This window comes from Triticum aestivum, chromosome 7B (assembly GCF_018294505.1).
Source record: "Triticum aestivum cultivar Chinese Spring chromosome 7B, IWGSC CS RefSeq v2.1, whole genome shotgun sequence".
Taxonomy (NCBI): Eukaryota; Viridiplantae; Streptophyta; class Magnoliopsida; order Poales; family Poaceae; genus Triticum; species Triticum aestivum.
In genome coordinates, this window is record NC_057813.1 from 60291638 (window position 1) to 60306425 (window position 14788).

Below are 14788 nucleotides of genomic sequence, written 5' to 3' on the forward strand. Positions count from 1 at the left end.
ACTTTGTACATGAGCTCCCACATTAAAAGGCCAAGGATACATAATGACTGGCAAAAAGGGAACGCGTTTACCTCATATAGAGGTCTTGTACTCCTTGTGGTTTCTCTTAATTTCTAAAACTAAATTAAACAAAAAAGGGTGACGAGTGGATTCGAAACCGCACCTCATGTGTGGACCTCTAGCCACCACGCTACTACATCTTTGTTGATGTTAAGGGAGGTTCACTGGCTGATAAACCAAATTTAGCGCAGCGACCTGGGATGGAAAAAATGAAACGTTTTTTTTGACTTATAGGTGACATACTCGGTAATTTGTAGCAACTTTGGGGGTAAATTATATGACGTACGGGCAGAAGCAATAGCCCTTTTATTTTTATTTTTATTTTTATTTTTATTTTTATTTATTATTATTATTATTAGGGTAGACTAGGACTAGGAAAAAAATGTCAAGATATAGAAGGCAAGTTTTGCAAACCAAGGAGAAAGTTGTGTTCGGTCAATTTATTAGGCATGTTTGAGTCAGCTAGCTATACTAGTATCAAACACAATATGGCCGAATGCAAGGGCACCCTCTCACTATGTTCACATTGGCAGAGGCGCATTATGAGAGGTACATTGTGTGTGCAGTGAACATGTATCTTTGTGTGTGTGTGTGTGTGTGTGTGTGTGTGTCTGCGTGTGTGTGTGTGTGTGTGTGTTTGTGAGAGAGATAGAGAGATAGAGAGAGAGAGAGAATTCACGTGTTTTGTCCTTCCTGATTGGCCAGCCCCTTAGTGTTCTACCCACGCACGTAACCTCGTCTCTTTCCGCACGCCAACATAGCCGATCTCAGCGTCGGCAGATCTGGTGAGCGTTGGGAGGAGAAGAACAAGCCTGCGAGGCGACGATCGTGGGGGAATCAACCAGATCCGCCACGTGCCCGTCTGCAGGAAGGGAACACGGTGACGGGGGCTGGTTCGCTGCGCATCTCCGCCACCGAGCCTTGCATCGCCGGCCACCATCCCCTCCTCTCACACGCCGCCACTATCAAGGTATATCGGTGCGCCCCTCCTCACCGTCAAGCCGCAGGTCAGGTTCTTCCGTAGAAACCCCCTCCCCACGCTCGCTCTTTCCAGCCCACGCAGCCTCTCCGACTCCTTCCTCCTTCCTCGCCACCGCTCCCTCTCTTCACCTGCAGCTCTGGCTTCTCACCATAGCCGCTGCCCCCTCCCCCCTCCTGTGTCAATCTTGGCCGTACCCATCGCCGGGAAGAGCGAGGGGTCGCTCCTGCAACTGCTCAACCCTGAGAAGCTCGCCGTCGTAATCACAGAACCGTCTTCCTCGCATCTTCCAGGCTATTCTTGTATAGCCAGAAATTGCTCTGACCCAACGATGCCTTCCCCCTTGCTATTTTTTGAAATCTTATTGGCTGATGGTGTTCATATTAAGAGAGGAGACACACCATATGTGCTCAATCAATCAAAAGAAATATTCATCCTTTCCATAAATTAGTTTCAGATGCGTAGGTGGTGTTTAGGCCAAGGTTTTCATGTGATCCATTCACTCTGCTTTAACTTGAAGAACTCATTGTTGTATCAGGCGACGCGTGGTAATCCTTCACTTAAGATCCGTGCTTTGGAAGGCAAAAATATTGAAATGTCTGAAGAGTCAGGTCAGATAAACCTACCCAAGCCTTCTTATTTTTCATATATTGGTAATTGATCTTCCCAAGTTCTTACTCTATGTGTTTCAAAATTTTCTTTGAAGGTGCCACAAGTAAGTACAATGATGATGGCCAGATAGATGATTCGCTGAAAACAATTCAGAAAATACGGGATGAAATTGTATGTTATATGTCTTTTCTCTTATTTCAGCAAAAAATTATGCTTGCTTTCTATAATTTCTTCTAGTTGAGAATTTGATGTGAACTCTCCTATTCTCTCTTCATTTCAGCTTCGCAAGGAAAGCATACTTCAAGAACGAAGTGCTCGGTGTGATATGGACATCCAGACACTCTTGAGTGGTATTCTACCCATGTCACATTTTAAACATGGTTACATTTACAATCACATTGTAGAACTGTTACAATTTTGCGGTCAACACTGTCGGCAAGTTTTCCTCTGAGCCATATGTTTTCAAAAGTTCTGCGCTAAACTGTGTTGTATCACACTTTTCATTGTGGAGAAATCGTCCACCGCACTTTGTGATGTACAAATTGTCCGTCAGAACTGTGGCCAATTTTGGCAAGATGTATTTTTTGGATTTTTTAATGTTTTGGCAGGAAGTTGCTTCTATATTAGTTCCACATTTCTTGTACTCATCATGTTTTAAAACTTATGAAGAAGGAAAGATGACACCTAAAGCTGTATCAATAATAAGCAAATACAAGGAAACTTGCTCAAATATGACAGAAGTTACCAATTCATCTTGCTTTGGAGATGGTGACCAATCGATCACTAATAGGAAGAAATTGAGGGAGGCACTCCTCCGACAATGCAAGGTAAGAAACCTCAAGCTTAATCTATGTATTACAATTTTAAATGCCACTGGTACCCTGACACTTGTCTATGCAGGAGCTTGATCTGATCTGTCATGGGGCCGACTGGATACTCCCAAGATACACAGTATTACCTTTAGTTTTAGATGGTATGTACAAATGTTTACTTTTATCTCCTAGATATTCTAGATAGGCAAGTATTAGGTCCTTGGACCATGTAGGCATAACAATTAGGAATATCATATGAATGTATCCTATGCCATGTACTTCCTGATTCTCATTTATCGAATTCAATCCCTATAGGTCCTCGTTCGTTTTTTGAATTGAGATGATAACATACATAGTGTGCTACGCTAACCATGCTTAGACGAAAAGATTTTTCAAGGTGTCAGATCAATATGCATGATTTGCTCTCTTGATGTCAAAGTAGCAATACAAATAAGCCGCTTGCTTATTTTTCACATGTTATGCTCTGTTCAAGTGTTAGGTTTTTTAACATTCGATCAGTAGTTATCTTAGACCAGACTGATTAGGTCCCCACTTAGCAATAACCAGAATTGATGTTTGATTGACTATCATCTTCGTATGTGTGTGTGTGTGTTTTGACTTTTGAGCACTTCTTCAACGGTCCTTTTCCTATCTTTTCAGGAATGTACCACGCCAGTGTACATTTGAGATGCCCAGATTTTGAGATGAGCCTCACTGGTGGTCTTCGTCCTACCCCATACGAGGCGAAGTGCTCGGCAGCTGCCAATATGATACTGGAGCTTCACAAGAAGGCGGAAGAGCAAAAAGAGTAGGGTACCTGATGCAAAATCACCTTGTTAAACTCCTGAAGCCGGGAATCAGCAGGTGGCTGGAACCAGTTGTTTAGTCATTACAACTTTGAATAAGACTTCTTGAGAAACCTAATTGTGTTGGTACCTTGTTGATAGCTCTTTTACCTTCCGGAGGTTGACTCCATGTGTTGTTGTTGGTATTATGTCTATTTATTAAGGTCGTGATAAACCCTAGACTGTTATTTCAAAACTCTATGATGTTTCAGTTGCGCTTACTATTTTATAATGGGACCCGCACTGATGTGTACCGCAGGGCCATCGAGGCTTGCGTGTGCTTGACGTCAGCGGCGGCTTTATGGCAAGCGGTGGTGTTGGAACCCTAGCTCCTCCCCTAGCTCTACCTCTCTCTCTCTCTCCTCTATAACATTGCTCTAGCGCGAACCAGAAGAAGGAGGACGAAGAAGCAAACACAGAGCACATAGTGGACACAACAAGGTTTCCCGGGGCACGAACGCCACCGTCGCCCGAACGACATTTTTCTCTTTTACTTGATCACGAACTCAGCCCACACTTGTTAAAACGCATATGGGAGGGTTCTTTATACCCTGGGCCACATTAGGGCACGTACCCCACGTCCCAGTCCACGCCGAGCGCTTGGTCCAGCCCGCTCTGGCCGCGCTCGCGACATGCACGCACACGTCTGGGTCATGGCGAGCCTGCCTTGGACCAACTCCTCGCACCCCCTAATCTCACCAACAGAATGCACCTACAGTCACGCGCATGGTGTACTCCTACACGGTCACCCCCGTGCACCACACACACGTGCACATGCACACGTACACCACAGACCTGACGCATCCGACACGCCCAGCACGCGCCCACACACGCGCCCGACGCGTCCGAGCCATGGCCACGGCTTATTTGCCCAATGATACGTCTCCAACGTATCTATAATTTTTGATTGTTCCATGCTATTATATTACCTGTTTTGGATGTTTATGGGCTTTACTTTACACTTTTATATCATTTTTGGGACTAACCTACTAACCGGAGGCCCAGCCCGAATTGCTATTTTTTTTTGCCTATTTCAGTGTTTCGAAGAAAAGGAATATCAAAAGGAGTCCAAACGGAATGAAACCTTTGGGAGCGATATTTTTAGAACAAATGCAATCCAGGAGACTTGGAGTGGACGTCAAGAAGCAGCCTAGGCATCCACGAGGCAGGAGGGCGTGCCCTAGGAGGGTGGGCGCACCCCCACCCTTGTGGGCCCCTCGTGGCTCCCCTGACCTACCTCCTTCGCCTATTTATATCCACGTACCCTGAAAACATCCAGGAGTACCACGAAAACTATTTCCACCGCCGCAACCTTCTGTATCCGCGAGATCCCATCTTGGAGCCTTTGCTGGCGCTCCGCCGGAAGGGGAATCGACCATGGAGGGCCTCTACATAATCTCCAAGGCCTCTTCCATGAGTTGTGAGTAGTTTACCACAGACCTTCGGGTCCATAGTTATTAGCTAGATGGCTTCTTCTCTCTCTTTGTATCTCAATACAAAGTTCTCCTCGATCTTCTTGGAGATCTATTTGATGTAACTCTTTTTGCGGTGCGTTTGTCGAGATTTGATGAATTGTGGGTTTATGATCAAGTTTATCTATGAGAAATAATTGAATCTTCTCAGAATTATTTTATGTGTGATTGGTTATCTTTGCATGTCTCTTCGAATTATCAGTTTGGTTTGGCGTACTAGATTGATCTTTCTTGCAATGGGAGAAGTGCTTAGCTCTGGGTTCAATCTTGCGGTGTCCTTTCCCAGTGACAGCAGGGGCAACAACGCACGTATTGTACTGTTGCCATCGAGGATAAAAAGATGGGGTTTATATCATATTCAATGAGTTTATCCCTCTACATCATGTCATCTTGCTTAATGCATTACTATGTTCTTATGAACTTAATACTCTAGATGTAGGCAGGAGTCGGTCAATGTGTGGAGTAATAGTAGTAGATGCAGAATCATTTTGATCTACTTGTTGCGGACGTGATGCCTATATACATGATCATGCCTAGATAATCTCATAACTATGCACTTTTCTATCTATTGCTCGACAGTAATTTGTTCACCCAGCGTAATACTTATGCTATCTTGAGTGAAGCCACTAGTGAAACCTATGGCCCCCGGGTCTATCTTTTATCATATAAGTTTTCCATCTACTTTTATCTGCATCTTTTACTTTCCAATCTTTATCATAAAAATACCAAAAATATTTATCTTATCTTATTATCTCTATCATATCTCACTTTCGCAAGTTTCCGTGAAGGGATTGACAACCCCTTTATCGTGTTGGTTGCGAGGTTCTTGTTTATTTATGTAGGTGCGTGGGACTTTTGAGGAGCCTCCTACTGGATTGATACCTTGGTTCTCAAAAACTGAGGGAAATACTTACGCTACTTTGCTGCATCACCCTTTCCTCTTCGAGGGAAAACCAACGCAGTGCTTAAGAGGTAGCAAGAAGGATTTCTGGCGCCGTTGCCGGGGAGGTCTTCGCTCAAGTCAAGACATACCAAGTACCCATCACAAACTCATCTCCCTCGCATTACATTATTTGCCATTTGCCTCTCGTTTTGCTCTCCCCCACTTCACCCTTGCCGTTATATTTGCCCTCTCTTTCCCAATCTCCTCTCTCTTTCGCTTGCCTTCTTGTGTGCTTGTGTGCTGGATTGTTTGGCACGATGTCTCAAGATAATACCAAATTGTGTGACTTTTCCAATACCAATAATTATGATTTCCTTAGCACTCCGATTGCTCCTTTTAATGATGCTGAATCTTGTGAAATCAATGCTTCTTTGTTCAATCTTGTTATGAAAGATCAATTCTCCAGCCTTCCTAGTGAAGATGTCTTTACTCATCTAAACAACTTTGTTGATTTGTGTGATATGCAAAATAAGAAAGATACAGATAATGATATTGTTAAATTGAAGTTATTTCCGTTTTCGCTTAGAGATCATGCTAAAACTTGGTTTTCATCTTTTCCTTAGAATAGTATTGATTCATGGAATAAGTGCAAAGATGCTTTTATCTGTAAGTATTTTCCTCCTGCTAAGATCATCTCTCTTAGAAACGACATTATGAATTTTAAACAACTTGATCATGAGCATGTTGCCCAATCTTGGGAAAGAATGAAATTAATGATTCACAATTGCCCTACTCATGGTTTAAACTTATGGATGATCATAATTTTTTTTTATGCCGGATTGAATTTTGCTTCTAGAAATCTTTTAGATTCTTCCGCGGGAGGTACGTTTATGGAAATCACGTTAGGAGAAGCTACTAAACTCCTTGATAACTCGCAACCAACGCGATAAAGGGGTTGTTAATCCCTTCACGACCACTTGCAAAAGTGAGATCTGATAGAGATAGTATGATAAGATAAATATGTTTTTGGTATTTTATAGTATAGATGAAAAAAGTAAAGATGCAAATAAAAGTAGATTGAAAGCTTATATGATAAAAGATAGACCCGGGGGCCATAGGTTTCACTAGTGGCTTCTCTCAAGATAGCATAAGTATAACAGTGGGTGAACAAATTATTGTCGAGCAATTGTTAGAAAATCGAATAATTATGAGATTATCTAGGCATGATCATGTATACAGGAATCACGTCCGTGACAAGTAGACCGACTCCTGCCTGCATCTACTACTATTACTCCACACATCGACCGCTATCCAGCATGCATCTAGAGTATTAAGTTCATAAGAACTGAGTAACGCTTTAAGAAAGATAACATGATGTAGAGGGATAAACTCAAGCAATATGATATAAACCCCATCTTTTTATCCTCGATGGCAACAATACAATACGTGCCTTGCAAGCTTTCTGCCACTGGGTAAGGACACCGCAAGATTGAACCCAAAGCTAAGCACTTCACCCATGGCAAGAAAGATCAATCTAGTAGGCCAAACCAAATTGATAATTCGAAGAGACTTGCAAAGATAACTCAATCATACATTAGAGAATTCAGAGAAGATTCAAATATTTCTCATAGATAAACTTGATCATAAACCCACAATTCATCGGATCTCGACAAATACACCGCAAAAAGAGTTTACATCGAATAGATCTCCACAAGAGAGGGGGAGAACATGGTATTGAGATCCAAAAAGAGAGAAGAAGCCATCTAGCTAATAACTATGGACCCGAAGGTCTGTGGTAAACTACTCACAACTCATCGGAGGGGCTATGGTGTTGATGTGGAAGCCCTCTGTGGTCGATTCCCCCTCCGGCGGAGCACCGACGAAGGCTCCAAGATGGGATCTCGCGGATACATAAGGTTACGGCGGTGGAAATTATTTTTTGTTGGCTCCCTGGATGTTTTTGGGGTACGTAGGTATATATAGGAGGAAGAAGTACGTCGGTGGCCGCTCGTGGGGCCCAGGAGACAGGGGCGTGCCCTCCTATCTCCTGGCCGCCTCGATTGCTTCTTGACTTGCACTCCAAGTCCTCTGGATCACGTTCATTCCAAAAATCACGCTCCCGAAGGTTTCATTCCGTTTGAACTCTGTTTGATATTCCTTTTCTTCGAAATACTAAAATAGGCAAAAAAACAGCAATACGGGCTAGGCCTCCGGTTAGTAGGTTAGTCCCAAAAAATGATATAAATATGTAAAATAAAGCCCATAAACATCCAAAAGGGGTAATATAATAGCATGGAACAATAAAAAATTATAGATACGTTGGAGACGTATCACCAGACCCCTCCCAATGAACAGGATCCCGTTTCGAACATGGCCGCTCGAACACAAGGCCGTTTCCTCCGTTCTGCGGTACGCCAGGCCTCATTTCCATCGCCTATTCTGTCCAAGCCCTCCCGATGAACACAACGACGCATTCCGTTCCGACCCAGCCGGTTGGCTCCCCATGAACACGACGGCGACGTTGTTTCTCTGATCCGACCCAGCCATGTACACGAGCCCTGGCCGTACGTATGTGCGAGTAGGCATTCGAGACCCCACCCGTATGTACACATACGTCGCCGTATTTTCTTTCTTGCACACTAGCCGTTGTACGTACGTGTACATGCTACATGCGCGCCTCTACTACGACATGTGCGTGCCTCTACATCGACCAGTATATATGTACGTACACGTTCGCGACCAGAATGACAACGCTACATACGCTTCGACCAGGTGGGTCCCGACAGTCAGGCACTTCCTTGCATGCAAAGATGTAGCTGGTGGGTCCCAGCAGTCATGGGGGTGAATCGTTTTTTTTTCGGACGCACTTCCTTGTGTGTGAAGATGTAGCTGGTGGGTCCTAGCAGTCAGGAGGGCGAATCTTTTTTTGGATGCACTTCCTTGCGTGCGAAGATGTAGCTCGTAAGTCCCAGCAGTCAGGGGGAGAATCGTTTTTTTCGGACGCGCTTTCTTGAGTGCGAAGATGTAGCTGGTGGGTCCCAGCAGTCAGGGGGCGAATCATTTTTTTTGTGAAATACGGTGGCCCGTCCAATGGGTCCCCGCTGTCAGGTGGAAGAATACTTATTTTGCGCGTAATAAGGAGGCACTTCCTTGCGGCTGCCGTGGACCCAGCTGTCAGCCTCTCCACGTACAGTACTCTTCCAATGGAAGTCGGTCCTTGACCACATTGACCACGCCGCGCCGAGAGCACCATGACGGTGGACAGCGGCGAGACCTAGGTAGGGGACAACGCGGAGCCGGGGAGGATGCAGCAGTGGATGCCCACGCGAAGAGGAGTACAAGGGTTCACCAGTTCGGCTGCGGTGTGAGGCTGCCGTCGCCGCAGAATAACAGGGGGTGTGGGTGAGTAGAGGGATGGCCTGGCCAGCGGTGGGAGTAGTAGGGGGCGGTGAGGCCTCCGCGGCATCACAGCCGGCCATGGGAGGTAGGAGCATGCGGCACGACTGAGGGAGTCCTGGATAAGGGGGTATCCGGACAGCCGGACTATGTGCTTTGGCCGGACTGTTGGACCATGAAGATACAAGATAGAAGACTTCGTCCCGTGTCCGGATGGGACTCTCCTTGGCGTGGAAGGCAAGCTTGGCGATCTGTATGTAGATCTCCTCCTATACAAACCGACCCTGTGTAACCCTAGCCCCCTCCGTTGTCTATATAAACCGGAGGGTTTAGTCCGTAGGACTCATCACAATCATCTTCATCATCAACAATCATACCATAGGCTATCTTCAAGGGTTTAGCCTCTCTGATCTCGTGGTAGATCCACTCTTGTAACACTTATATCATCAAGATCAATCAAGCAAGAAGTAGGGTATTACCTCCATCGAGAGGGCCCGAACCTGGGTAAACATCATGTCCCCAGCCTCCTGTTACCATTAGCCTTAGACACACAGTTCGGGACCCCCTACCCGAGATCCGCCGATTTTGACACCGACATTGGTGCTTTCATTGAGAGTTCCTCTGTGTCGTCACTTCAAGGTTAGATGGCTTCTCCAACCTTCAACTACACTGTCCTAGACGAGACTTTTCTCCCCGGACAGATCTTCGTGTTCGGCGGATTCACACTATAGGCCAATTCGCTTGGCCATCTGAAGCAGATCGATAGCTACGCCCCCGACCGTCAGGTCAGGTTTGGAAACCTAAACTACACCGCCGACCTCCCCGGAGACTTGATGTTCGGCGGATTCAGGCCCGTGTCAGGAGCGCCGAACAATCGCGACGTGCACGACCTAGATCAGCTGTCGGACAGTATTCGGAACATCACACCTGCTATCGCTCCGGACTTCGCTCCAGAGCGAGTCGCGCCTTCCAAGGACGGGTGGATGGACCCCGCCCTGGAGGCCTGTCACACCCAATATGCGACCCTATCCAAAAGGAACTCAAAGGTCCCACCAAGGATAGACCCGCATATTGAAATGCTTTTGCAAGGTGGATATCATTACATCAACATTACATAATAGACGGGGATACATACATAAGGCATACAATGCCACATGAATACCTCATCACAATACATAAGAGCATCATCCGACTACGGATGAAACACAAATAGAAACTCAAACGACATCCACCCTGCTAGCCCAGACTGCCGACCTGGAACCTATCCCCTGATCGAAGAAGCAGAAGAAGAACTCAATGCAAGCAAGCATCGCTCTCGCGTCATGATCATCGCATAAACCTGTACCTACAATTGTTGTTGTAGTAAACTGTGAGCCACGAGGACTCAGCAATCCCATTACCATGGGTATCAAGACTAGCAAAGCTTAAAGGGAAAGGAAGGGGTAAAGTGGTGAGGTTGCAGCAGCGACTAAGCATGATATTGTGGCTAACATACGCAAATAAGAGCGAGAAGAGAGCAAGCGGAACGGTCATGAAGCTAGCACTGATCAAGAGGTGATCCTGAACTCCTACTTACGTCAAACATAACCCAAAAACCGTGTTCACTTCCCGGACTCCGCCGAGAAGAGATCATCATGGCTACACATGCGGTTGATGCGTTTTAATTCGGATCTGGTGTCAAGTTATCTACAACCGAAGATTAACAAATTCCCATCTGCCTATAACCGCAGGAACGACTTTCGAAAGATTAAATACCCTGCAGGGGTGTCCCAACTTAGCCCATGATAAGCTCTCGCGATCAACGAAGGATATACCTTCTCCCAGGAAGACCCGATCAGACTCGGAATCCCGGTTTACAAGACATTTCGACAATGGTAAAACAAGACCAGCAAAGCCGCCCGATGCACCGAGAATCCCGATAGGAGCTGCACATATCTCGTTCTCAGGGCAACACTGGATAAGTCAAGCTACGAGTAAAACAAGACCTCAAGTTGCCCCGAGGTGGCCCCGCAGGCTGCTCGGTTTGGACCAACACATAGACAAGCACTGGCCCGGGGGGGGGGGGCTAAAATGAAGATGACCCTCGAAAGAGCGACTCCCAAGGGAAAAGTAGGTGGTGGTGAGGCAAATGGTAAAACCAATGTTGGGCCTTGCTGGAGGAGTTTTATTCAAAGCGAACTGTCAAGGGGGTCCCATAAATCACCCAACCGCGTTAGGAACGCAAAATCCGGGAATATAACACCGGTATGACGGAAACTATTGCAGCAAGAGTGGAACAAAACACCAGGCATAAGGCCGAGCCTTCCACCCTTTACCAAGTATATAGATGCATTAATTAAATAAGAGATATTGTGATATCCCAACATAATCCTGTCCATCATGGAGCAATCTTCAACTTCACCTGCAACTAACAACGCTATAAGAGGGGCTGAGCAAAAGCGGTAACATAGCCAAGCAATGGTTTGCTAGGAAGTGTGAAAAAGGTTAGAGGCTGACACGACAAACTGGGAGGCTTGACGAGCAAGAGATAGGTAGCGCAGCAAAGCGATAGAACAAAGCAGTCTAGCATAGCAATGATAGTAATGAGATCCAAGGTGACGGTCATCTTGCCTGAAATCCTACAAGGAAGAAGAACGAGACCATGAAGTAGACGAACCAACGTAGTCGAACGAATCCTCATGAACGCAACATTACCGGAACTAAGAAGCAACACCGGAAAGAAGCAAGCAACATAGTGAACACACAAGCATAATCATGGCATGATGCACAATCAAGTATGATGCATGTCCAGTTTAATGAGGCATGGCATGGCAAGTGCAACAAACAATACTACAAGTTAAGTGGAGATCAATATGCAACGAGTTGCATATTGACGAAACACCACATCAATTATTTAGTTCCCTCTCGGTTTTGTACCCAACAATATTAAACGTTATTAAACATGGCAAGGGGTGAAGCATATGAAAAACTACCTATCTAGACAAGTTTAAATGAGGCCGGAATAACAAACAACAATTCCAAAAAATCCCCATATGCATATTTTAGATTCGGTACTGTTATCCCTAAACACAATTTTAGAGTTGTTAAACATCAAAATAAAGTGCACCATGTTGAACTAGGCATTTTTCCACCCCATTTACATATAAAGAACATTTAAAACCGAGCTACGATTATTTAGTTATGAAATAAATCATTTTAACATGGCATTTGTGCAAAATATCACAAACAACAATTTTAAACATTTTTAACAGGGATGAAAGTGGCAAAATATTAAACTAGATGAAATTCTAAGAATTTTACATATTTAAGACATTTTAATCCGATGCACTGTTTGTGAATAATTAAATGCATGAACTAGGAGGGTTTTTCTGTAAATCTATAAAACCTGGAATAATTAGCAAATCGCAGCAGTAGGAAAAAAATACACAGCGGGCCAAATCAAGATGGCCCAACAGGAGGGAAAATGGAGGAGGGGCGCTGGGCTGCTCACCTAGGTGGGCTCGACCCAGATCGGTGGAGGAGGGAGCTGGCCGGCTGACTTGAGGCCGAGCGGCCCGGATGGAGAGGCTGGCGCGCTGGGCCTTGAGGCGTTGCGGCCTAGCCGGATCGGTCAACGGGCGAGGGGCGGACGAGATGCTCGGCTCGTTACTGAAGAACCAGCAACAGAAGCAGCGGCAGGTTCACGACGATGCAGAAGACGGCGCCGGGAAGGTTCTGGCAACGTGGTCGGCGGGAACCAGCGAGTAGGCGCCGGAGATGGCCGGATCTGGAGGCAATTCGGGCCAAAACGAGGCATGGCGGCGCCGGCGCACTGTGTAAGAGGGCCGGCAGCGGGGATGTACTCCTGTGAACATGTACAGGTTGCGGGAGAGTTTCAGAGAGGAGAGGGCACAGGGAAGGAGAAGAAAGAGAGCAGGGGAACAACGGCCTGGACCTTGGGGCGACGAGGACGGCCTGCTGGATCGGGTAAGGGATGGAGCATCTCCGGCGGTGGCGCAAGTTCCGGGGCAGAGGCAAGGTCTAGGTGACGGCGCTGGTCGGGGACGGCGACGAGGAAGGTCGGGCGAGGAAGCTTGAGCTCGACGGCTGGGCTCGTTCTGCTAGTGCTCGATGATGAAGGGACGACGTAGCTTCGGCGGTGGAGCTCACCGGCGCGGTGCTGGAGACGGTAGAGGAAAGGGCAAGGGAGGAGCACGGGCTTGAGGATGCGCGCCTCCATGGGTGCTTTCGCGGCTGCGGGAACTAGGAGGCGTCGGGGTGCGCTGCTCGGGAAGCAGCACGGGCGACGGGAGAGAGCCTCGATCCCGACGAGATCAAGCAGGGATGTGGCTGGAATCGAGGAGAGGTGGGGATCGATGGATTTGGAAGTTTCGGTGATGGCTGGTTGGAGAGAAGGGGATCTAGGAGGATCCCGAGGGGGGATTTGGTGGGGAGTGCGGCGGCGGGTGAAGGGACAAAGTCCCTAGATTTTAGGGTTAGGACTATTTATATAGTAGGTGGTAGGTACGGGTGGCATTTGGACCATCGAATCGCGATCGGATGATCGAGAATAAAAGGTTAGGGGAGTCTAATGGAGAAACGCAGATACTTTACGAATGCTGGGGGGTGATCTGAATCCATCGGTCATGACCTTGCGGTTCGGGTTCGGGACAATTTTCGGACATGCACGAGAGGGATCTATGCACTGTGGAGAAAGAATAAGTGGCCAGACAAGAGGGACTCGAAAAATCCGGTTGGTCTCGGAACGGTCAACGAAGGCAAGGGATTTGATGAGCTCAGAAAAGAGAGAGAAGAGAGCAGTCCGGTTGATCTGAGAGAAGGTCAACCGAGACACGGAAGAAGCGGCAACTACGAGCGGATGCAAGTTTATGAAAACATGCAGATGCAATGCGCGTGATGCTATGAGAAGAAAAGCAAGACATGAACAAAATGCAAAACAAAGGCAAAACCCCAACCACGAAGGAAATATCATATCGCATCTCTGTAAAAGGCAAGAGTTGGAGTTACGAATATGGAAAGTTGTATCCGGGGCGTTACAACACTCCACCACTACGAGAGGATCTCGTCCCGAGATCTAGGATGGCACCGGAGGGAAAAGAAAGAGGAAGATAAGAGGTAAAACTAAGTTGCTTCTTTGACGAACGAGTGAAACCACGAATCTTGAGAGGTTGAGCAATTTAAAAGAAAGAGTACAATAGAGATGAACGAGATTGCAAACAATCCGTTGGAAGAGAGGAACAAGGAACATTATGAGAACTTGAAGGTTGCAAAGACATGAATCAAGAGTTTAATGGACAAGATGGAATTCGAAACCACTTCGGTTAAAACAAGATGAGAGAGGAAATAAGATTGATATAATTTGGGCAGCACTCCCGACCAATAGAAGAAGGAAAACTTGATAAGATGAAAAGAACTTGAAGAGAAGACACAACACTCCGGTTAAATGGATAAGCACGAAAAGAACACGATCCTCACAATTCGAGATGACAAGTGAAAAGAGCAACATCACAATGCCACCGGAAGAAAGAATAGAAGATAGATCATTGGAATAACAGAATAAAGAAGAAAATGCCAACTTCTGCCACAAATGAGCTAGGAAAGCACCCTTCCAAGAAGGTTATAACGGAGTTGTTGGAAAACCAACAACGAAACGAATAGGCTTGTAGTGGGATTATGGCAAACATCTCAAAATTATGAGGTGACAACCGGCCACCGATGGAAACAGTTAA

General features: G+C 46.2%; 1 protein-coding gene across 1 annotated transcript; it reads left to right on the top strand.

Moving 5' to 3' along the window:
- The first annotated feature begins 780 nt into the window (after positions 1 to 780).
- Positions 781 to 3482, top strand: LOC123155530 (uncharacterized). The gene is made up of 7 exons (XM_044573690.1): positions 781 to 1030; positions 1578 to 1650; positions 1746 to 1822; positions 1932 to 2001; positions 2321 to 2478; positions 2552 to 2624; positions 3124 to 3482. The coding sequence occupies exons 2-7, from the start codon at positions 1635 to 1637 to the stop codon at positions 3273 to 3275; spliced, it is 546 nt and encodes a 181-aa protein (XP_044429625.1). The 5' UTR covers positions 781 to 1030; positions 1578 to 1634; the 3' UTR covers positions 3276 to 3482.
- Positions 3483 to 14788: the final 11306 nt, after the last annotated feature.